Raw genomic sequence first — 26,551 nt, 5'->3', positions numbered from 1 at the left:
TTTGACGAATATGAACCTATATTTCATTAGCTATAACTCTGCTTCTATTAGATACAGTGACCTAACATATACACCAAGTATTTCACTTTTTTACGTGCTATATTTTTGATAAGAATTTTTTTTATCAAATACTTACTTTTCGAGTTATTTGCGAAAAACCGTTTGAAAACGTAGGTATTTTGTAGAAAAATTAACATATTCACTCGCAAATAACTCTAAAAGTATTAACTTATTGAAAAAGCTTTATAGAACAAAAGTTGCTTAGAATTAGGCATTTTATCCATTTCCGGACTTATTTCGAACATATATTTTTCACCCCAAAAAGGGGGTGAAACTCACCCCTATGGCAAAAGCACACATCGGCACAATATCACTTTTTTTTCTTTGACTTATTAGCTATGTGTATGCCAAATTTCATGTCAATCCAAGCAGTTCTTTAAAATTTAGAGGTTTTGCTATATTTTACCTTCCGAAAGTATTTCCGTTTCCCAATGGAACACCCTGTATAAGTGTTGAAAGTACACGTTTAAGGCACGCATGTGAAAGTTTGCAGAATGAGCGAAGCTAATTCTGCAATTCACATGAGTGCCTTAAAAATGTACTTTTTAACACGCATAACATACAATATTTTTTCTACAAACGTAATTACAGGACAATATCTACAAAAACTTTTACTTGAACTTGACTGACATTCCATTTTTATATTTTTTTGACATTACGTCAAAATTGCCTATACGGTCAATACGAACTGCAGTGCCATAAAAATTTTAAAGCACTGGTGCCTTAAAGTAGCATTTTTAACGCTCATACATAGATTTTAGCCATTTAGGCGGCCAAAAGTCATTTTTAAAAAGTCGAAATAACGGTAAGCTATCAACCGTTCCGGTGAGCCAACAGTTGCAGCTACGATATATCATCCCCTCCACTCACGACCGAAGCGCAGGAGTTGGCCTGCGGTCATTCGAATTCGACAGTGAACGAGTGTGTATGTGTTAGTTTTCGACGCTCTCCTAAACTTATAACTTTCTTAAGTGCATTATTCATTTCAAGCTAATTGTTTCGTTTTAATTGTGATGGATTACGATAATACAGGTAAGAACTATTGTTTTTGAAAACACAATAACTCAGTTCACATTATCTATCATTAATTTTGAACACGACAAACATCACCCTGTTCATAATGTATTTTTTTACATAAATTTATATTCAATAACTGTTTTAAAGTACTTCTTAGTCCGTCCCTGTCATAATTTTTATTATAATATATACTTGACATATGTAACTAAGTAATTCTATAAAAAACAGCCGCGCAAATTCGCGCTTTTTTGAGTTAAGCCCTTTTGAAATGCTCTATGTCAAATATTTCAAAATATTGAGTTTGCGTTATTTTGTATCAAACTAGTTTTTCATTTGTTTCAGGTCTACCTACTGCATCGGGTACTAAAGTAGTGACTCGTCAATATATATTTGACCAACTACAAAGTCAAAATTTACCAACATTAAATGAAAAACTTGACTATTATGAGAATTTTCTCCTAATGCGTTATGGGCACAACCAAGAGGCTAAAGATGTCTTCAAACAAAGATATTCTAATATAAAATCACAAATTAAGCAACGGTGGGCAAAATCGAATAAACACCTAGATGTTTTCCTAAAAAAAAACCAATCGTGGTTAGAGGGAACATTCGAGATTCCCATTGAAACAGCCTTCACTCAAGGTCGACCACCCAAGTCTTTTGGGGAATTAAGTGAGCGTAGTAAACGAAGGAAAAAGGAAGAAATAAGAGCCTCCGTAGGTAATGAAGTTATTGTCCACGCTGCTAAATCTGTGTTGCAGACAACAGGACATAGGACCGCCTCAAAATTGCTTAAAGATATTACGAACTCACCAACACGGGCCAGTAAATATAGAAAAGCCTACAGTAAAGTTTGCGACAAGGATGAGCTACCTCCATTGACGCCTCTGCAAGCACTCAAGATGTTAGTTGAAGCTGATCTATCAAGACGGCAGTATGAGATAGTAAGAGCAACAAATCCAAAACATTTCCCTTGCTATGATCTTGTTTTGAAAGCTAAACAAGAGTGCTATCCGCCGAAAGAATCCCTAAAAATTACGTCTACCTGCGCAGAGAGTAACCTACAGTGCCTAATGGATCTAACCGTAACACGATTATCAAAATACCTAGAAGATGTGCTAATTCGACTTAACGAGCAAGAGAGGAAGTCTTTAATGATAATTTGCAAATGGGGTTGTGACGGTGCCCAACAATCCAAATTTAAACAAAGTTTCAATAATGATACTGATTCAGATGCAAACATTTTTATGAGTTCCTTTGTACCTTTGCGCATTGTTTGTGGAAAAAACGGCAGTAAAATTATATGGCAAAATCCAACCCCTTCTTCGTCAAAGTTTTGCCGGCCAATTCGATTTAGATTTGTGAAAGAAACAACGGATGTAACTAAAGAAGAAATAAAATATGTGCAGGAGTCTATTAAACAACTGAACTATACAGTTGTTACGTTAAATGAAGAAGAGTTTTCGTTCGGGCACCAACTCAAAATGAGTATGATTGACGGTAAGGTGTGCAACGCAGCCACAGACACAAAGTCAACATCCCAGTGCTACATTTGTGGAGCTACCTCGAAGAAGTTTAATGATTTGTCAATGAAAAATACTGTAAACACTCAAGCTTTAGAATTTGGTTTGTAAATATTACACGCGCGGATTCGTATTTTTGAAAGTATTATACACCTTGCATATAAACTACCTGTTAAAAAATACAGGGAAAGAAAAAGTGAAGAAGAAAAGGCATTAGAAGCTCAAAAGAAGTCGGAAATTCAGGAGAGGTTTCGGAATGAAACCGGACTACTCGTTGACATGCCAAAGGCCAACTTTGGCAACACCAATGATGGCAACACAAGCCGCAGATTTTTTGAAAACCCAGAATTGGCTTCAGACATTACAGGTATTAGCTTTGATCTGATTTACAGATTCAAGGTTATTTTAGAAACTATTTCAAGTGGTCACAAAATAGATGCTGAAAAATATGATACGTATGCGTACGAAACAGCAAAATTGTACGTGGAACTGTATGGTTGGCACCCAATGACGCCAACCATGCACAAGCTATTGATACATGGAAGCCAAATCATAAAAAGTTCGCTACTTCCAATAGGACAGCTATCAGAAGAAGCTGCAGAAGCCCGGAACAAGCATTTCCGATCATACCGGTTAGCAAGAAAGTTTTCTAGGGAAGAGTGTAACTTAGATATATATTATAGACTTTTATTGAGTTCAGATCCCTTCATTAGTTGCTCGAGACAAATAAAAAAACCTTCACGCAAAGCATTTCTATCTGAAACGATTGAACTTTTATTACCTGCTGACCCAAACACAGAGTCAGTGGAGGCGTCTGAACTGGAAGATAATGATTATTAATATATTTTTTTATTGTTAATTCGAGTTTTCATTCATTTGTGTTTTGTAACTATACTGTTTTTTTTTAACATGATAAAATATGTTTGTTGTAAAAAATATATACTTTTCCTTTAATTTAATTGAACGTAGAACCAAAATTACCCCAAAAATAATTTTGGCCGCCTAAATCTTTGAAATCTATGTATGTGAGGACAATATCTGCAAAAACTTTTACTTGAACTTGACTGACATTCCATTTTTATATTTTTTTGACATTACATCAAAATTGCCTATACGGTCAATACGAACTGCAGTGCCATAAAAATTTTAAAGCACTGGTGCCTTAAAGTAGCATTTTTAACGCTCGTATGGAGTGCTAAAAATTGCATTTTTAACACGGTTGTAGAAAAAACAATTTATTTTCAATAATTATAACATTACAAAAATGCTATAATGTAAACAGCCTTTAAAAAGTAGCAAAGAATTTGCTTATCTTGAAACTGTTTTTAAATCGTTGTTATTTATTTGATTTTTATATTACCTAATCAATTATAAGCAATATTTTTCTATAGACAGTGACAGATAGAAATTTAAACTGTTCAAATACATTGAGATAAATATATCAACAAAAACATTGATTAATTTGATATGTTTGTCTAACTTAAAGCAATAAAAACCAGTTATAGTCAATATCACCGTAAAACTTACCAGCCTATCTAATTTTTATTAATGGTATATCAATACGAAAGCATTATGCATAAGATGTAAATTAATATTTCTTCAAAATGAAATATACAAGGTATTTCTTTTATTGAACTTTGAGTATAGACAATTAGACCAGGATCCCGCGTACCAAATAAAGTTGATTAATAGCAAGCTGAAAATTTGTTAATAGCTTAACGGTGTCTAGTCGGACAAACTTTGATGTACGGGAACACTGGAAGAGGGGAAGTTTTAATTGGGAACAGTTTAAAAATTTCTAACGTCGGATTACGAAAACGTCTCATTTGGTCGGACAGAACATCCAATTGATTTGTTACCCTTTCATTAAACTCTCATGCTAAAATCAGACCGCTATTACTAACCAACATGATTCCTGCCATTTGATATGTTCTTCGTGTTCCACTTATTAAAATGCCCAGTTGGTGATGAACACTAGTCTGATTTTTGCATGAGAGTTTAATGAAATGGTAACAAATCAATTGAAAGTTCTGTCCGACAAAATACATGGAACGATTTTGTAGCCTGACGTTTCCAAATTTTTAACCTGTTCCAGTGTAAAACTTCCCCTGTTCCAGTGTTCCCATACATCAAAGTCTGTCCGACTAGACACCGTTAAGCTATTAACAAATTTTCAGCTTACTATTAATCAACTTTTTTTGGTACGCAGGATCCAGGTCTAAATAGTCCCCAGTACACCTTTCTTTTTCAAAAACGATTATAAAAGTCTTAAAAATGGTTTTAACTGCTTCTTTTGAGCGAGTCCACCACTTTCTGAAATTTTCAGAGTAAAAGATGGACGCTTTTCCACACGCACAACACCTAAACCTGTAGCTCTAGCGCGGTTATATTTTGTTATTGCAAAACCATAATTTTTAATTTTAATTAAAGGATTATACTTACGTTAAAATAAAATAAATTGTTTTTGTCGGACAAAAAAGAGGGGGGAATCAACGAGTCCGACACCTGCAAGATGTCATTCTAGCGCGGTACAGTTTTGTTATTAGTACGTTCTTTAAGGTCGCACATCAAAGAAACATGAAACGTAAATTAGGTTTCATGGAAATAAAACACTGCTAAACAAATATACGTCCGGCCATTTATGAAACTCTCCGAAAATAAAACGTTTCATTGGTAGGCAGCCTTTAAGATTTGTTTAGCAGTGTTTTATTTTTATGAAACATGTTTCACGTTTCATGTTTGTCGTTTCATGTTTCTTTGGTGTGCGGCTTGCCTAACGGTTAAATATTTCAAAACCTCTAAATTTTAAAGAACCGCTTAGATTGACATGAAATTTGGCATACACATAACTAACAAGTCAAAGAAAAAAGTGATATTGTGCCGAGGTGTGCTTTTGCCCTGGGGGTGAATTTCACCCCTTCTCGGTGGTGAAAAAATATACCTACAAAGTAATTCCGGAAATGAATAAATTGACTAATTTTAAGTAACTTTTGTTCTATAGAGTTTTTTCACTAAGTCAATACTTTTCGAGTTATTTGCGAGTGAATAGGTTCATTTTTCAACAAAATAACCACGCTTTTACACGGTTTTTGGCAAATAACTTAAAAAGTAACTATTTTATCGAAAAAACATTCTGAGCAAAAATATAGCCTGTAAAAAATTGAAAAAAAAATGGTGTATATAAATTAGGTCTCTATACCTAGTAGAAGCAGAGTTAGTAGTTTCCAAATGGAATACTTTAAGGTGAAATAAACAAAAAATAAAGCACTTTTTGGAAAAAACGTATTACAACTTTCTAGCATTAAAAAAGTTTTATAAAAAAAATTTCTAGCATCAAAAGTAAACAAGTTATGCTCAAAATAAAGTTAATCCCTTTTTTTGTAACAAAATCTGGAAAATCACCTCCTAATTAGTATCTCAAATGAACGTAATCACTACCACTTCACAAGTTTCTCTACTCGTGTATGTATTATTTATATGATCTGTAAGTTAGGGATGGGAAAAACCTACCGGTTTAAACCTCAAACCGGTTTTTTTACTTCGCAATAACCGGTTTTACCGGTTGTTTTTTTCTTCCGGTTATAACCGGTTTTTTCTTTTTAAAGTAAAAACCGGTTATTAGGTTTTTACGTTGATTAGGATTAGGTTAGGTATTATTTTGGATCCCAATCATAATTATTATTTTCAAGTAATTATTCCAAACAAAACCATAATTCAAATTTTATTTTATTTTATAAAATACAATGCAATCTCACATCAGCCAGAAACAATTATTAAGTTTTATTATAATATTTACTTGAAAAGGTATTTGTAATCATAATATTTACATAAGAAGTGATCTGGTTGAATTAGACGCAAACATCATCTATTTTTCACACTTAACTCTTGACATTAAAAGTGGGTGAATGACTTTTTCTGATTATCAAAAATAATGCTCTGACTATGAATATCGAATTACTGATTACGAATATGAATCTCCAAGAATTTCGCTACGTTTTCAAAACGATACACTCATACAAGTATTAAATGAGTTAAAATGTACCTATTCTACAAATATACAAACGTGATAAAAGTAATACATGTTCTTTCGACTTTCGATAGTACATACTAATTTTGATCATATTGATATCGAGTCTAATGGAGTATGGCAAACTTAAGTGTATTGTAAATGTAACTTTGTAACCCATTGGATTAAAAAAACCGAAAACCGGTTTTCCCAAAAACTGTCTGTCATTGCGCACCATAGTCACACTCAGGAGTATGGGCTTTTCCCCATCTATCTCAGCACATCTGCCGCTGCTTGTTCTTATTCTGTTTAGCGTTGTCCATGTATTGCGGGGCAGTTCAAAGCCTGGTGGTTTCTGATCGATACAGGCCATTCGGTGTTCTTCCTATGGTGAGTCGTTCTCCCATTGTTTTCTCCAAATGTTGATGAGGTCGAAATGTTCCTGATGTAAGGAGGTGGCTATTAACAATGGAGAATATCAGGAGCGCAGTCTGTTCGTTTCGATATCAAGCTTATCAAGGATGGATGGGTAGTTGATGATTAGCCTGAATTTTTCCATTTAGGCCAGGGTAATAAGACAAAAATATACCCTGTTCGTGACACTTCAGCAGCCAGGGTACTGAAGCGTTTTTTCGACAAGTAATACCTATAGGAACAAATTGTAACTATTTCCTGCATAGGATCTGGCGGCCATTTTTATTTATAAACAATTAACTGTCAAAAAGTGGCATGTTTCCTTTTATTTTCAAATCAATGGAAAACAGTGAAACTTATGATTTTTTTAGTACGAATATCTTAGAGATTACGGAAAAAGCTTTAAAATTACATACTACAAAGTATGATATACTCATTTATTGTTAATATAATTGCGAAAAAATTCGGAATTGCAAAAAAAATTATTTTCACAATAACTGTTGTAAAAATTAGTGTACAGGTTTGAAATTGTTGTCAAATGAGGGTTCTTTCGTGTTTAATATGTGATAAAAATTTCAAAGCGATTCATTCAATTGTTTAAATTTTATTCAAATTGTTTATCTCAGAGAGCATATTTTTTACAATAACATAAGTCAGAAAAAAATGACGTTAGAACCATTCCACATATTAGTAATAAATAATAATTATACAAAAATATCGTAAATCTTTCCTTATGAACTTTTTGAATAACTTTTTCCAAAAAACTAACTTTTTACCCTGTTTTAAGTACACAACTATCAAGTAATGTTATTTATATCATAATTGATAAAAAATTGTAATAAATATATATAATTTCTTATATAACAAAATAAAAAGTTTATAAGGAAAGATTTACGCTACTTTTGCATAATTATTTTTTACTAATAAATTCATTTTTTATTCGCTTTTTTAAACCAATTTGAAAATATAACTCATGCTCTTTCATTTGACACCTGTGGAATGGTTCTAACGTCATTTTATTCTGACTTATGTTATTGCAAAAAAATGCTCTCTGGGATAAATAATTTGAATAAAATTTAAAGAATTGAATAAATCGCTTTGAAATTTTTATCACATATACGGCACTAAAGAACCCTTATATGACAAAAATTTCAAAGCTATTCACTATTTTTTACAATAAATATTGCAAAATTAATTTTTTTGCAATTCCGACCTTTTTTCGCAATTATATTAACACTAAATGAGTATATCAAACTTTGCAATACGTCATTTTAAAGCTTTTTCCATAATCTCAAAGATATTTGTACTAAAAAAACCATAAGTTTCACTGTTTTGCATTGATTTGAAAAAAAGGGAAAAATGCCATTTTTGACACTTAATTGTTTATAAATAAAAATAGCCGCCAGAACCTAAACAGGAAATAGTTACAATTTGCTCTTATAGGTATTACCTGTCGAAAAAACGCTTCAGGACCCTGGCTGCTCGAGTATCATAGAAAAAAAACCTTATTACCCTGGACTAATTGTCTCTGAGAAGAGAATGACTTCTTCGTAGTTTCGGCGGTGGAATTTGACTCAGAATGGGCAGTAAATAATTCGGTGTTGGTCTAATTGTACCTGAAATTATTTGCATTGTCTGGTTTAATTGGGTATCAATAATCTTCATGTGTTTGCTATTGAGCCGTACCGGGGAAGCATATTCAACTGCCGAGTATAAAAGTCCGAGAGCAGATGATCTGAGTACGGAGGCTAAGGACCCCCCATATGGTGCCACATAGCTTTTGAATTATATTATTTCGTGTTTTCAGTTTTGCTGCCGTTCTTTGCAGGTGTTCTTTAAAACACACAATTCTGTCAAGAGTCACTCCAAGATATTTTGGTATTAAGTTACGAGTCAGTAGTCTGATTTCGAAGTGAACGGGGAGTTTTCTGGCTGGTTATATCGTGTGTTAAGCTAGTCAGTTCCCCCTCCCCACACCCAACGCAGGTAGAGCTGAGATAATATCAACAAAATGATACAAATATCCTGATACTTACTGGAATTAGGGTTTCAACGTGATATCTTTTTCCTCCATGATATCTAGAAACAAATGGTGTACGATCTGGGTCTTGTAACAACTCCTCCCATTCCTCATCTAAAAAAATACACAAGTATATAATCGTGTTAGCTAATAAACAAGTAGTTTATACTATTGTAGTTTATCTTACCACTTCTTGTAGGTACAGGTAGTTGTGTAAGTCCTCCCCTGTTATTCAGTGCAGGTTTACCGACTGGATATCTAGAATTGGGATATCTACCATTAGGAGGATTTCTACCATATGGATATGGAGAATTGGGATATCCAAAACCAGGAAAATCTCTATCATAATCAATATCATCGGCGTCATTACTTTCACATATTATTCGATTGGCAGCAGTACAATATTCATCTGCCCACTTTATTCCATTATCATTACTATGCACTAATTTCAAGCACATCTCGTCGTTGGTGTCTGGTTGATTTAAACCCCAGTTAGTGTATTCTATTGGTGTCCCTTTCGTAAACCATACCCAGTTTTTTCCATCGAGTAATCTTGACCCAGAAGACCACCAGCTGTTGCCAGAATCTTAAAAGAAATAAGTTTATTACAGCAGATATATTAAGATCATTACTCTGGGCTAATTAGCAAAATGCATGGAAAAGTTATTTACCAGCGATTTTATTACTGGAATCGAATTATAAGATCCTATATATTAATAATATAGATATGCAAAGTCCGCAGATAGTGTGCTACTTTTTTATAAACAAAATGGCGCCGACAAATCGTGTTTTTTTTTCAATTATTGCTCTATAACTCCGAAGATTTTAACTTTATAACCAAAACACCCATATAAAAATTCACCGCAATTAAATTCTGCATAGAGGTATGTTTTTCATGATTTGCTCCGACGAAAATTTTCCTCGGAAAATGCGGGTTTTCCCAACAAAATTTCTAATTTTCAAATAAAGTTTTAGGTAAGTAATTATTTATGAATAATTAAATAACTTAGTGACATAAAAGTTTTCTCGGTATAGATTGTAATTCCAGAAGCAGGTGAAAATTAAACGAATATTTTAGCAACAATTCAATTGTTAATTAACAATTTACGATCGCAATAATAACCAAAATAATCATGATACATTGATCAAACTTATAACGATTATAAAGATGAGATGCTTATTTAATAAAAAGACTAAGTTTTCACTCTAATGGCATACAACATATCCCACCAGAATGAAAACAATGGGAACCTTCTCTGGTTACACCTCCGAGGCTTCTACAATTTGCAAGCCATACGGATGCTGAGACTAAGGAAGATGAGGGAATTCTACAATTTACAATTCACGTCACATCTGCTCAGCGCGGTAAAGTTCCAACGAGACTGGTTCCCTTCATACTCCACACAGAGTAAATGTAAATCAAAAATGAATAACCACTTTCAATTTCGTTGCAAAACGAAAATACAGCCGAACCATATTCCAGTCCAATCAGAGAGTGCTGCAAGCACCTCTACCGGTTTCGAAACTTATTAGTCTCTCATCAGGAGGCACATATGCTGCTCTCCCTGATCCAACCAAAACAAACCCCAGCGTGCAGTCCCGAATTGCAACGAACTAAATGGCATAGATGCCCTAGCGGCAACTGCTAGCAAAAGACTAAGTTTTCACTCTAATGGCATACAACATATCCCACCAGAATGAAAACAATGGGAACCTTCTCTGGCTACACCTCCGAGGCTTCTACAAGGTTTTGCAACGAAATTGAAAGTGGTTATTCATTTTTGATTTACATTTACTCTGTGTGGAGTATGAAGGGAACCAGTCTCGTTGGAACTTTACCGCGCTGAGCAGATGTGACGTGAATTGTAAATTGTAGAATTCCCTCATCTTCCTTAGTCTCAGCATCCGTATGGCTTGCAAATTGTAGAAGCCTCGGAGGTGTAACCAGAGAAGGTTCCCATTGTTTTCATTCTGGTGGGATATGTTGTATGCCATTAGAGTGAAAACTTAGTCTTTTGCTAGCAGTTGCCGCTAGGGCATCTATGCCATTTCGTTCGTTGCAATTCGGGACTGCACGCTGGGGTTTGTTTTGGTTGGATCAGGGAGAGCAGCATATGTGCCTCCTGATGAGAGACTAATAAGTTTCGAAACCGGTAGAGGTGCTTGCAGCACTCTCTGATTGGACTGGAATATGGTTCGGCTGTATTTTCGTTTTGCAACGAAATTGAAAGTGGTTATTCATTTTTGATTTACATTTACTCTGTGTGGAGTATGAAGGGAACCAGTCTCGTTGGAACTTTACCGCGCTGAGCAGATGTGACGTGAATTGTAAATTGTAGAATTCCCTCATCTTCCTTAGTCTCAGCATCCGTATGGCTTGCAAATTGTAGAAGCCTCGGAGGTGTAACCAGAGAAGGTTCCCATTGTTTTCATTCTGGTGGGATATGTTGTATGCCATTAGAGTGAAAACTTAGTCTTTTGCTAGCAGTTGCCGCTAGGGCATCTATGCCATTTCGTTCGTTGCAATTCGGGACTGCACGCTGGGGTTTGTTTTGGTTGGATCAGGGAGAGCAGCATATGTGCCTCCTGATAAGAGACTAATAAGTTTCGAAACCGGTAGAGGTGCTTGCAGCACTCTCTGATTGGACTGGAATATGGTTCGGCTGTATTTTCGTTTTGCAACGAAATTGAAAGTGGTTATTCATTTTTGCTTATTTAATATTTTATTGACAAAATATATATTTTTCGTTTTTTTGGATATTCTATAAATTTTGAAAAAAAAAATAGTTATAATACTCTGGTCTAATTAGCAAAGTACAATGAAAGGTTATTTACCAGCAATTTTATTGCTGGAATCGAATACTATGATCCTATATATTAATAATATAGGTATGCCAAGTCCGCAGATAGTGTGCTACTTTTTATAAACAAAATGGCGCCCCAAAATCGTGTTTTTTTATTATTGCTCTATAACTCCGAAGATTTTAACTTTACACCAAAAACACTAAAATAAAAATTCACCGCAATTTAATTCTACATAGAGGCATGTTTTCCCGATTTGCTCAGACTAAAATTTTCCTGGGAAAATGTGGGTTTTCCCAAAAAAATCTCGAATTTTCAAATTAATTTTTTGGGCAAGTAATTATTTATCAATAATTAAATAACTTGGTGAAATAAAAGTTTCTTGGTGTAGATTATAATTGCAGAAGCCGATGAAAATTAAACAAATATTTTAGCAACAATTCAATTGTTAATTAACAATTTACAGTCGCAATAACAACCAAAATAATCATAAGACATTGATCAAATTTAGAAAGATTATAAAGATGAGATGCCTTTTTAATATTTTGTCGACAAAATATAATTTTTTTGCATAATCTTTAAATGTTTAAAAAATATATTTATAAACAAATTAACATTTCTCAGAAATTCTTTATTATATTCTAATTTTAAAAAATACTTCAAATACGTATTTCAAAGGTCTTGAAAATGAATGCTTTAAAACTTTTTTCCAACAATTTGCAAAAAAGTTATGAAACAGCAAAATAAATAGTATACGATTGCTCCGTTGTTTATAATTTGTTTTAATTGTTTCAAAGCTTAAAAGTGAGTCTGTGGTACAATCTAATTACTCACAAAGAATATCAAATATTAGTTTAATGGTTATATTTTAATCAAAGATTAAAAATATTTTTTTTGTAATTTTTAGCGCGAAAGTAGGCTTGATACAGAGCCGGAGCTAAAATGTTCACTCAGAGCGAATGACACGCAGTGTACATAATAATAGGTTTGTTCTAGCAACAGTTTCAAACGGTTTGAAACCATCAGCCAATAGTCGACCAGCGCGAGTAGAGGGGATAGCACTGGTGACTGTATTATGTTCTCTCACTGACCAACTGTTTGCTGACGGTTTCTGACTAGTTTGACTGTTTGCTAGAACAAACCTAATATAATTTTATTAATTAACTGTACTTCGCGTGGCGGTCGTCGCTTCGAGTGAAAATTTTAGCTACAGTACTGTATTAGTCTACTTTCGCGCGTGTAAATTACAAAAAAATATATTTATAATCTTTAATTAAAATATAACTATTAAACTAATGATCGATATTTTTTGTAAATAATTAGCTTGTACTTTAAACTCACTTTTACGCTTTAAAATAATTAAAAAATATATAAACAACGTAGTAATCCTATGTTTATTTTGCTGTTTCATAACTTTTTTGCAAATGGTTGGAAATAGTGATTTTCCTAACAAGTGCAGAAAGTCATTATTTTCCGCAAGCGACTGCAGTTTGCCGAGCGACGCGAAGTGGGAGTTCGGCAAGCAGTCGAGTCGAGTCGAGCAACACTTAAATAAAATGTGGTTCCTTACTGAGTTACAGGGTGTTTTATCTAAAATTTAAAAACTATTTTTGCTCAGCATTTTAAAACTATTCGATGTAACTTATATTAAACAAACGTTTCTGGCTATTATCACAGACGTACGACGGGAGAAAGTGAATGGTTGACCCTTTCCAAATTCTACGCCACTGACGGAATTGCTATTTTAGTTCAATTTTTGGATTCTCCAATACTTTCTATGAAAATAATATACTCTTCACTCGTAACGATAAAGTCATTAGTTTTCGAGATCTTTGAAGTTAAAAATAAAACGACACGGTTATTTTGATTAATGTATAATGTCGTTTCATTTTTAATTTCAAATATCTCGAAAACTAATCATTTATCTACATAAAAAGTAGTGGAAAATCAAAAACTTACACTAAAATAGCAATTTTGTCAGTGGCGTAGAATTTGGGAAGGGTCAACCAGCAACTACCCCCTGTCGTATGCCTCTGGTAGTAGCTAGAAAACTTTATTTATCTTAATTTAGTAGGGTGTAGAGTACCTACATTTTCTGCCAACTATGATAAGGATACACCAAATAGTTTTAAAGTACTGGGTACAATAGTTATTTTCCTAACAAGTGCAGAAAGTCATTCTTTTCCGCACGCGACTGCAGTTTGCCGAACGAGGCGAAGCGGGAGTTCGGCAAGCAGTCGAGTGCGGAAAAGAGACTTTCTGCAAGAGTTAGGAACAATATTTTTTCTAAGAGTCTTTAAAAAATTACCAAATCTTAATCAATTAATTTAATTAATATGAAAATACATACACAAATTAATTCTTTGACAAGGTTGTCAAAACCAAACTTTTAATATAATTAGTTAGCATGACGACGATCTTGGTTTCAATGACGATGATTCAAAACGACTGTTATTGTCTACCGATTTGACTTTCGAATATTATGTCAAAATAATTTTATTTCATCGAATTGTCGCGTTAATTTCATTAAAACAGGAACACAATAAGATATATTTGAAATAAATTAGTAAATAATATCTAAATATTAGTTTATTGCATGTATTATAATTACTTTAAGGCCATATTAACATATCTAAATTAACACGCGTGCGGAAAAGTAACACGCGTGCGGAAAACTGAAAATTTCTAAACTAAAATGCGTGTGCGAAAGTAGACATTTTTGCACGCTCGTAGAAAAATAATTTTTAAATTTTAATCATATGAATCATATCATAAATTAATCAGAATAACTGTACCGTTTCATATTTAACTTCAAATATCTCGAAAACTAATGACTTTATCATTACCAATGAAGAGTATATTATTTACGTAGAAAGTATTGAAGAATCTAAAAATGGTACTAAAATAGTAATTCCTCCAGTGACGTAGAATTTGAGAAGGGTCAATCATTCACTATCCCCTGTCGTACGCCTCTGGTAGTAGCTAGAAAAGTTTGTTTATGATAATTTAGTAGGGTGTATAGTAGTCGCACTTTCTGCCAAGTATGAAAAGGATATGTGGAATAGTTTTAAAATGCTAAACAAAAATAATTTTAAATTTTTAGATAAAACACCCTCTAACTCAGTAAGGAACCACAAGTGTTTTAGGTTAAATCTTCGTATTTTGTGCTGAGGTTTCTCCAGTTACTATATAGACAATTATTAATGAACCACTCTGTAATTTGTTTAATGCAAAATACATTTTACTGTTGCCAAAAAAACCAGAAAAAATGCTTATGTCACAAATCAATATACACTTTGCTATATACTAAATAAACTTTGCTTTTCGGTTAAATTGAATATTTAAAATACCAAGAGGCAGGTGGGTGGCCAAAAAATCATAATTTAAAAAAAAAATCGAGCTGTTTCGGGTTTAAAGTCGTCGTCTTACGAAATAACGAATTTATTCCACTCATTTGCACCATACTGTATAATTATTTAAATCCAAAAATATTGTTCAATGGATTAAAACTTTTATAGTTTACGCTGGACTTTTTTTTCAATCGAACATTGGATCAACTGACATTGGACGGGGGGGGTCGTAGAGGGAAGATATATCCTTATCTCTTTGTAGTATGATATAATTGATCCAAATAATGGCATAACCCAGACATTCAAAGTGAAAGTTATCCTCCAACACCAAATTGTTCTATATGGTCCACAAAATGTTCAGAAAAAAGTAACACCATTTTAAGCGTCGGGTTTGGGAGGGAGAGGGGGGAGAAATCGGTAAATTCGTAGTTTTTTAAGTTTTTCGTCAATATTTCTAAAACTATGCGGTTTAGCATGAACAAACTTCTACACAAAAATGTTCTACATTAAATTTGCAATAAAAAAGGTCCTATGCATAATCCTTCTAAAATGAACGGTTCCAAAGTTACGGAGGTAGTATAGTATAATTGATCCAAAAAAGGCCTAACCCAGACAGCTAAAGTAAAAGTTTTCCTCCAACACCAAATTGTTATATATGGTCCACATATTGTTCAGTAAAAAGTTACACCATTTTGAGCGTCCGGTTTGGGGGGGAGATGGGGGAGAAGTCGGTAAATTAGTAGTTTTTTTACGTTTTTCGTCAATATTTCTAAAACTATGCTTTAGCGTAAAGAATGGTCTATACAAAAATATTTGAAATTTAAAACAAAAAAGGTCCTATACATAATTGTTATAAAATCAACGGTTCCAGAGTTACGGAGGGTGAAAAGTGAAGGTTTTCGATACTTTTTATATTATCTGGGCAATTGATGATGATTTTGGGTGGTGAGGTTGACGTTTCTTTAAGGGCTTATCACTAACATATCATCGGCCACTGAAATAGCAAATTTTATTTATAAAACACAATCCTGTTAAAGAAAATTTCTATAAACTGCCCAAAGAATATAAGAAGTATCGAAAACCTCCACTTTTTACCCTCCGTAACTCTGGAACCGTTGATTTTATAACAATTATGTGTAGTACCTTTTTTGTTTTAAATTTCACGTAGAACATTTTTGTATAGAACATTGTTTTTGCTAAAGCATAGTTTTAGAAATATTGACGAAAAACGTAAAAAAACTACTAATTTACCGACTTTTCCCCCATCTCCCCCCCAAGCCAGACGCTCAAAATGGTGTAACTTTTTACTGAACAATATGTGGACCATATAGAACAATTTGGTGTTGAAGAAAAACTTTTACTTTGGATGTCTGGGTTAGGCCTTTTTTTGGACCAATTATACTATACTACCTCCGTAACTTTTGAACCGTTCATTTTAGAAGGATTATGCATAGGACCTTTTTTATTTAAAATTTATTGTAAAACATTTTTGCATAGAAGGTTATTCATGCTAAACCGCATAGTTTTAGAAATATTGACGAAAAACTTAAAAATCTACGAATTTACCGATTTCTCCCCCCTCTCCCCCTCAAACCCGACGCTCAAAATGGTGTGACTTTTTTCTGAACATTATGTGGACCATATGGAACAATTTGGTGTTGGAGAATATCTTTCACTTTGGATGTCTGGGTTTGGGTCTAGTTATATCATACTATTTGGTTACAGTGGGGAACGATCGGATTGTAACGTGGGGATTTTTACTTACAATAAAAATAGAAATATATTTATTTATTTTACTAGCTTTTAATTCTGTTATTCGATATTTTATATCGATATTATTTAATGCCATAAACTAACTAAATAAATATTATGACTGCTAGAAAACAAAAGTTTAAATTTTCTAGGGGTGGTGCCATAGTATGAGTCTCTTTATTATTAACCCGCCATTACACGCGCTATGAGGGAATACCTCACCATATTTGTTTATAACCAATACAATCGTCTTAACTAATACGATACCCTTGAGCACCCAGGAATGCCTTTAGCATCGTTTATGAGAGGGTATGAAAAAGTTATAGAATATTTCAGGCGGTCAGTGTGCTCTGTGATACTTGAAAGAAGTGACATCCCTCTTCAAGTGAAAGAATTCCTCACTGCGCGTGCAATCACGGTGAAATCACGTTTCTGTTATCTCAAAGAAACTTTTAGGTTTTTGTTTAATATTTGGGTAGGTTTAATTAAAATATCATTGTTTAGGTTAGGTTAGGAACAGTGCCGCACCGAGGGGGTGGGTTTGGGGGGTTAAATCCCTCCCAGAGCATATAGAAATATATATAAAAGAAAGTAGGAAAATGTAACTTGTCTTTCACAAATAATACAAAAAACTTTCGGTACCCAAGCCAGCCCCCCGCCCCACAGAGGAAAATTCTAGGGGCGCCACTGGTTAAGCACCCATTTTTAAATTTACCTATTCTAATTGAGAAATAAGCCACAATTTAACTTTAAAAATTGATTTTATTGACGTTTCGAAATCCACCTCTGACGTCGTTATCAAAATACAAAATATTAATAGTTAATCACATAAATGCCACAAAGAAATAGCTTCAGAAGAGTTGTTAATTTTAATTTGTATTTTTAGTAAAATGAATTCGCGTAAAGAACGTCAATTACTTCAGTGGCTTCCTGAAATTGAAAATAAGGAAAACTTGCATTTGATCTATATTATTTTTACTTTTGTTTTGTTAAATTAATAAAAAAAATTGGTTTACGAGATCTTCTATAATATGTGAGTACAACCCATTTTACAGTTATACATGTTGACATTCATTCTTCCTCGAAATAAGTCGAATTGATGTAGGTGAGGGCGACGCTCATACGCGTGCAACCACGTCACAATAGAAGACGCGTGTAACGGCGGGTTAATACAACTGATACTTACTAGTGTCACGAATGTATTTGCTCAGTCTGTCATTTTCTTCTTTATCTGTTATTGAAACCAACTGCATGTTAATAATTTTACAAAACTCAATAGCTTGCATAAAGGATCCCTGAAAAATAAAGAAATACACATTAAACATTATAATTATAATCTGTGCCAGATTATAGTCGAAATGAATGACTTTAACAAAAAATACTGCTCGAAAGTGACAATAGCACAAAGAAGTCTGAAGCTTTCATTGGTAGGAGTAACAATAAACGACAAAATCACAAACGAAGATCTAAGACACAGAACCATAAATGATATGGAGAGAGTTTGCAGAATGAAATGGAGATGGGCTGGCCACGTGGCAAAGATGAAGGATGAAAGATGAACACGCAAGTTAGCCGAATGGAGACTAAGAACAGATAAATGAAACAGGAAGGCCACCTTCACGGTGAGCAAGATGATCTGCTAGATTTGACGAAAAATTGGATTCATACTGCACAAAACCGTGGAATCTGGATACAAATAGGAGAGGTCTATGTGTTGTAGTGGACCTAAAATAGGATGATGATGATCATGGTGATGATGATGATGATGATATTGATGATGATGATGATTATGATGATGATGATTATGATAATGATGATTATATTTTAAAAAATATATATATATATATATATATATATATATATTGTTATGATCTGCTTTTTATTAATTTTATATTAATTATTATTTATCTGATTAATTATTTAATTGTCGCAAATCATACATAAAAATGAATAAAAAATCTCAGGGTGCCTTTTTATACTATTAAAAAAAAATCTAAATTATCTCAAAAATCTAAATTATACTTATCTTCTCTCGTGGGTTCAGTATCTCTTAGTTGATCCTAATCGGGATAAAATAGGGAAAAGAAATAAAGCAAAATATTAAAATAAACATACAGAATTGTCTTTTATTTGTGAAAATCAATACTCTAAAATCTATCAAATCTAAAACCTGTGAACACAGATGTCCGAATGAAATCTTTACCACTTAAATTTATTATAATTAAAAAAAACAATTTATCGGTTTGTTCCCGATGACTTTGGTAAAACAAACTAAACAAAACAAATTTATGTATTCGCAAGATTAGCTATACTTCCTATTTACTTTTAGAAATATTGGAATTTTAATTCATATGCCTTTTACTCAAAATTTTAGTTTCCGAACATAAAAATCTCTTTCACATAAGTTGACTGACCTTTTGCTTCACTCACTCTGATGTCTTCTCGTGACCCAAAACAGCTCTCCCTCGTTGACTATGTTAAAGGCTACTCATCAAAGCCCTCTCCGTTCTCCAGCTTCAAAACTATCAGCATACCAGCACCAATTCTCCAACAAGCCGGGCCTCTTTTGACACGTACTCGATTCAAACAAAACTCCAAAAAATTCTCTGCTCTCCTTCTCACAATAATACAGAATCAAAGAGGTATTTCGTCTCAATTTGATCTGTCTCTCGTTCCACTTTTCAACACTATTCTCCACTATCAAACAACCACTGGTATTTGCTAACTACTTATCCACCAAAACGTCGACCGCTCCTCAGCGCTGCCAAATAACATACTGACTTCTTTTTCAAACTCTCTCAATCATCCAATCCACTTTTCCCCTTCCACATTACCAAGAATCAGAAACATCGACTTTTCCATTCGACAAACAAACAGTCATTTTCAAAATTATTCCGACCATCCTAATTACTTTCGGAGAACCCTACAATATTTACTCGGATTAAAACAAAGATATTAAAATTCCAAACTTTCTTTTAAACCGCCTTTTCTAGAAAGTGATAATTACATCTACCTGTGGATTCTATAGTTCTCGTAATAAACAATCTATTTTCATTTTAAATCTAAATACATCGTCCTTTTCACTTTAATTATTCACAAAAGTCTTTAATGGTTCATCGGAAAGCTCATTAAAAGAGAAATCCACTTACATCCAAACTAAATTCTAATAAATATTTACAGCTCAATATACAGGGTGTATCAAATTTATGTGCCCGCGTTTTTTAAAAAAAAAATTAATTTAATTTTCATTTTGCTTTTGATTGATAAATTGAAAACACAATAATATATAAGTAGTGGGGTTCCTACGGTCTCCTCCGCATCCCACATTTCGCTCGCCATCGTTTTCTATCCACCCATTCGTTTTCGTCAATAGCTCTATCTGCCATAGACTGTTCTATGCCTTTCTTCCATGTTTCTGTAGGCCTTCCTCTTTTTCTTCTATTTATGGGTGTGTAATTTAATGCTCTTTTTGGCCATCTTTCCTCTGACATCCTCATAACATGACCACACCATAGCAATTTCTTTGTTTCTATATGGTCAACCGTGGAATATAAACTCTTTGTCCGTCGTCTTATTTCCTCATTTGGTACATGTTCTAATCTAGATACTCTGCATGCTCTACGTAAGTAATCCATTTCCGCTACTTCTATATTTTTTCTTTCCTTTCCTGTGAGTTGCCAACACTCTGTTCCATAAGTTATAATAGGTTCCACAATTGTTCTGTAGATTGTTAACTTTGTGTTCAGCTTCACCTTGTTAGACCATAGTAGACCATTTAAAATACGAGTTGCTTTCCTTCCTCGCTGTATCCTATGTTGTATGTCTCTTTTTGTAGTTCTTTCTTCTGATATTATGCTTCCTAAATATCTATATTCCTTACATTTCCTTATATTTCTTAACTCTAATTCCGGATCTTCGGTTTTCTCTCCTATTCTCAAATATTCCGTTTTCTCCATGTTCTTACATAGGCCTCATTTTTCATATTCGATCTGTAACTTTCTTAGCATATAATCCATATCATGTTCATCATAAAAAACAAAGTTGTTAAGCAGTTTTCTTCAATCATTATTAAATATATATATTTTAAAATATGTTTACCCATTTTTCTACTGTTTTGTTCTATTTTTTTCTTAGTTTTGTAAATATTAATTAAGTGTTTCAGATATAAAAGTATGTCGGTATGTAAATTTTTTAACTATAGTGAATACACAAACGTTAATGAATAAACCCCTTTGGTATTTAATTTGCTTTTTGAGCTCGGCTTTATGCAGTTTAAAACCAATAATTACTTGCTGATTGCTAAACTCAATTAACAAAATGGTTATATACAAAAAAACTACATAAATGTATACTTACTGAGATATATTTTGCAAAGTAGTACTTTTTTTGACCAAAATGTAGTAAACCAATGTTTGCTGAGATACTTGATTGACTCAACAAATCATCCCATGCTAAAAATGGTAATTAATAAAAATTAGTAACTGACACTCGTCATATTTCCCAAAATTTTATTAACTTTAGAAATCGTTTTATCTGTTTGCAGAATTTATAGTTTTTTATTTGTGTAAGTAATATAATGTAACAATTGTCCTTCACATTACATTTCGAACATTTGTACTAATTGTAGTGGCATTTTCTGGCCGCTGATCACAGTTTAAAGAAGAAGAATAAGAAAAAAGAAGATATTAGGCTTCTTGACACGTGACGTGGGCACATCACTGTTTTTTTCTGTGCGCGGCTGATCACACGCGTGTTCGAAATAATTTTATAAAAATTGTTAAAAAGCGTTTAAAATGCCAAAAAAGGTCATCAAAGAGTGATTGTTTATCCCGAAAGCGGCGGAAATATGAAGAGTTGCAACAGAAATTGCTAAAGTTGAGAGAGAAAATGGATGAAAAGGACTCAGGTATTTATATGATATTTTTTTTTTGATTTTCTTATGGTAGTTAAATTAAATTTAGCGTGAATAAATAGCTATATTTATTAATTATTTACAAAGTGACAATTTTAATCAACTTCAAACATGGAGACTTTTATTTTGTTGTTATCAATATATTTGTCTGTTGCCATAGTACCTGTTTTTTCTCCATCTTCCTGTTCGAATAAAAAACAGGCACTATGTTGCCGGACTGTACTGGTTTTCCTATTAATGTTTATTTCGTAGAAAATGGGTTAACATAAATGACATGCAAAAACGTCACATTTTGCAAAGAAAAATTATATTGTTTGTCTCAATAAGGGTGCCTTGAGGTAGTCCAAAGTAATACAGACTAAATAATTAAGGATATAACAATAAATCAGAGGGTACTTTTAAGTTGCCCAGAAAATCTTTATGATTATGTGACCTGCTTCTATTTCTCAGAGGCACTTTATATTAGCCCAGAAGTATAGAATGGAATATATTTTTATTTAACTAATTTTACATATTTTACTTCGAATTTACATCACAAGAATAGGAAGTTACTTACACAAAATTTGTGTTTGGCTTGTCTTCAAACAATAATACTAGGGGAGCGGGTATGTTTTAATAGCCCAGAAAATCTTTATGATTTATTTGAGATGCTCCTATTTCTTAGGCTCTATTTTATAGTAGCCCAGAAATTTAAAATACAATACATAATATTTATTTAAATATTTTTTTGTACATTTTACCTTGATTTCACTTTTCAAGTGTAGCAAGTTTACTTACACTAAATTTTTGTTTGGTTTTGTCAAAATATTAAAAATAATATTACAGAAACCATTGTGGAGGTGCATAGCCCGTCAGTTTCACTAAATAATACAGATAATGAGATCCAATACAATTTGAGCATAATTGAGGATTTTGGTTTTACAACCAGCAGTACTTATTGAGGAGTCGCAACAACAAACAGAAGATTTTTTCATTGGAGAGGTACTTACACAGAAAGAATCTATTTCTCTAAATATGATTAACTTAATTGGGGAAGACCCATTAAAAACTAACCTTAATGCTTCTGAAATGTTGCCAGATGTAGCAAAAAGGCTAAACTATTCTCTTTCCAAAGGCTTAGACAAAAGTATTGTGGGTAAACTTACAGAAAAATTCTTACCTGCTACAAACTGCGAAAGACTTTGCCCACCTCAGTTGAATTCTGAGGTTTTATCTGCCATAAAAGACAAAAATAAAATTAGGGAAGATAAATACTTGCAAACTATGCAAACAATTTTAGCTGCAAGTATTATGTCCCTTTATAAAGAGGTCGAATTAGGATTAAAAAAAAAAAAAAAGGAATATCGAAACAATTACCAATTCCATAAACTTCAATATAGAAGTGTTTTATAAGATGTCCTTGCACAGAAGATTTTTGCTCAGTTCTTCATTAAATTTAAAATTTAAAAAATTATTAGACGAGCAACCTATAGATAAATATTTATTTGGGGAGAATTTGATTGAAATATTGAAAGAAAGCAAAGATGCAAGATCGGCAGCTTTTCAAGTCAGCTCTATAATGAAGCCACAAAAAGCCACTTTTTGTCCGAAGACTGCGCCACAACGCCAAGCTGTTTTTACCACTCAGCATACAACAAGAGTTCTTCCAGAATCTAGCAACTTCAATCAGCAGAGTTTAAACTTCAATCCAGCCTCAAACAGACCAAGATTTCGACAAAGCCACTACCCAAATCATCCTCAACCAACATCGAGATACAAACAGTCGAGCAGACAACAGCACCAAAACCCAACCAGAACAACCAGGAGGTCATACTAAAGGTAAATAAAAAATCAGCAGGAAATGTGGCTAATTATTTTAAAAACCGGAAAAAGATTACTTCAGACATCAAAGTTTTAAGTTGGGTCCAAGGTTTTAATATTTTATTTAAAACAACACCGTCTCAAGAGAGAGCACCAAAAGTTTTTCACAGACCCAAATGAGTCGTATGATTTAGCTATAAAGCAATTACTTGATAAGGGAGCTATTTCTCCTTCTTCACATACAAGAGAGCAATTCCTTTCTTCATATTTTTTAGTGCCCAAAAAGGACGAAAGTCATAGATTTGTTTTAAATTTAAAACAGTTAAATTGCTTTATAGAAGCCCCACATTTTAAGTTGGAAGACTATAGGTCAGTTCTCAAGCTCATTTTCAAGGGTTGTTTTATGGCAAAAGTAGATTTACAAGATGCCTATTTTGCTATTCCTCTTCATGAAAATTAAAAAAAAAATATATTTAAAATTTGAATACAAAAATATTCTATATCATTTCAACTGCTTACCATTTGGTTTGAATATCTCGCCTTTTATATTTACGAAAACCTTAAAACGAGCCTTAAACAATCTAAAAACAAGAGGCTTTACTTCTGTCATTTTTTTAGATGACACTTTACTGATTTCAAAATCATATTTGAAATTTAAAGAAAATATTGTTGAAACTTGTTCAATGTTTTCCCGCCTGGGATTTACTATAAATAAAGAAAAAGTATACTTTCACCCACACAAATTATAACTTTTCTTGGTTTTACGTTTGATTCTAATAAAATGATATATTTTGCTCCTGCTGACAAAAAAGAAAAAATAATTAATAATATTCAGACCATCAAAAATAAAAGTACATGTATGGATCATTTGCAGCTTTAATCGGTCAGTTGGTAGCAGTTTGTCCTTCAGTTAAATATGGAACATTATACTTAAAAAATTTAGAAAAAGAAAAGTGGCTTGCTCTTTCTAAAACTAATAGTTTTAACACAAAAATGACCATACCTAAATACTTGTAAAACGATTTCAATTGATGGTTAGTTACATAACATACCAATTAGTGAACAAAATATAAAAGAATCTAATTATGTACTTGAAATATTTTGTGATGCATCTATTTTAGCATGGGGAGCATGCGGTAATGATAATAAAACTCATGGTTTTTGGAGTTATGAACAGCGAGAACTACATATAAATGTTCTTGAGTTATTGGCAGCATATAATGACTTGAAATCCTTTTCCAAGGAATATAGGAATTGTAATATTTTGCTAAGAATAGATAACACAACAGCTGTATCTTGTATTAACAAGATGGGGAGTGTGCAATACTCTAATCTTAACAACATTTGCAGAGAAATTTGGCAATACTGTGAAAATAGAAATTTAAAATACTTGCATCTTATATCAGTACAAAAGAAAATATTATTGCTGATTCAGAGTCAAGATCTTTGAAAATAGGAACAGAGTATTCTTTAAGTGATAATTGTGTTAATATAATTTTTAAGCAGCTTCATATTCCAGAAATCGATTTGTTTGCCACATATCTTAACAAAAAATGTGCAAGGTATGTATCTTGGAAACCTGACCCCGAATCGGAGAAAGTTTATGCCTTCACTATAGATTGGCATGGATTAAAATTTTATGCTTTTCCACTCCACCTTTTGCTATTATTCCAAGAGTTTTAGAAAAAATCATATGTGACAAAGCAGTAGGAATTGTGGTAGTAGCAGAATGGCCAAATCAGATTTGGTAACCAACCTTTAATAAACTGATATCAGGCAAAAAGATAATTTTAGGACCTGATAAAAATTTAATTTTGAACCCTTTTAGGCTTTCATATCCGGGACACCAACATCTTACCCTGACTATCGCATGTTTGTCAGGCAAGATTTTTTAAGAAAAGGTATTCCTGAGCATTCCATCGCAATTGTGATTGCATCTATTACAACAAAAAAAAAACTAAATTTACATGATACAGTTTTCAAGAGAAGGTGGAGGTATAGTATAGAAAAAATATGGACCCTTTTGCTTATGAATTATCAAATATTATTAATTTTATTAAATATATCGTAGATCAGGATTATACATATAGCTCTAGAAACATTCATAGAGCTGCATTGGCATTGATAATAGATATACCAGAAAATCATAAAAACATGTTTAAAAAATTTTACAAAAGTATATATAATCTCAAACCTTCATTGCCCAAATATCAATTTACTTGTGACCCTCAACCAGTATTATTTTATTTAGAAACATTATTTCCTCCCACAGGTCTTTCCTTGAAAGAACTTACTTGCAAACTTGTAATGTTGATTGCTCTGACTACAGCTCACAGGTTGCAATCCCTGTCTCTAATAAAAATTCAAAATATTTTCATGGATCAAGATAAAATTGCGATGTTGATAACAGATAGGATAAAGACTTCTTCGAAAAATAAAAATCAACCTATTTTAAGATTTCTCTATTTTAAAGAAAAACCACAGTTGTGTGTAGCATCGACTTTATGTCACTATTTAGAGATTTCTAAAAATATTCATCTTCAATCAGAGGACAAGTTGTTTATAACAATAAAAAAACCATATAAAGCAGCATCTACGCAGACTTTGAGTAGATGGCTAAAAGATGTTTTAAAATTATGTAACATAGACACCAATATTTTTAAAGGGTATAGTGTTAGACAAGCATCTACGTCAGAAGGAGCTAGGGCTAGATTAAATAAGTATAGAAACTATTAGAGAGACGGCGGGATGGACAGAAAATTCTCAAGTATTTAATATTTTTTATAATAAACTTCTAGCAAAAGATTACGGACACTTTGCAAAAACTATATTGTCTGTTTAGTCCATATTATATGCTTCTGCGTTTGTTTATTGTTTGTTATACATTGGTAATTA

The 26,551-nt window shown here is 32.8% G+C and overlaps 1 protein-coding gene across 1 annotated transcript in view; it reads right to left on the bottom strand.

Annotated features, from left to right (window-relative positions):
- The window catches only part of LOC114334535 (macrophage mannose receptor 1), a 66,652-nt gene that overhangs the window by 14,260 nt on the left and 25,841 nt on the right, over nt 1-26,551 (bottom strand). The window contains exons 5-8 of the mRNA XM_028284601.2: nt 21,301-21,395; nt 18,131-18,239; nt 9,228-9,626; nt 9,057-9,154 (exon numbers count right to left, since the gene is read on the bottom strand). Coding sequence (XP_028140402.1) covers nt 9,057-9,154; nt 9,228-9,626; nt 18,131-18,239; nt 21,301-21,395 — 701 coding nt within the window. The remainder of the gene's footprint in view (nt 1-9,056; nt 9,155-9,227; nt 9,627-18,130; nt 18,240-21,300; nt 21,396-26,551) is intronic.

This window comes from Diabrotica virgifera, chromosome 7 (assembly GCF_917563875.1).
Source record: "Diabrotica virgifera virgifera chromosome 7, PGI_DIABVI_V3a".
In the NCBI taxonomy this organism is placed as follows: Eukaryota; Metazoa; Arthropoda; class Insecta; order Coleoptera; family Chrysomelidae; genus Diabrotica; species Diabrotica virgifera.
Note: the sequence above shows the minus strand (reverse complement) of the source record. Positions and strands in the feature narration are given on the sequence as shown.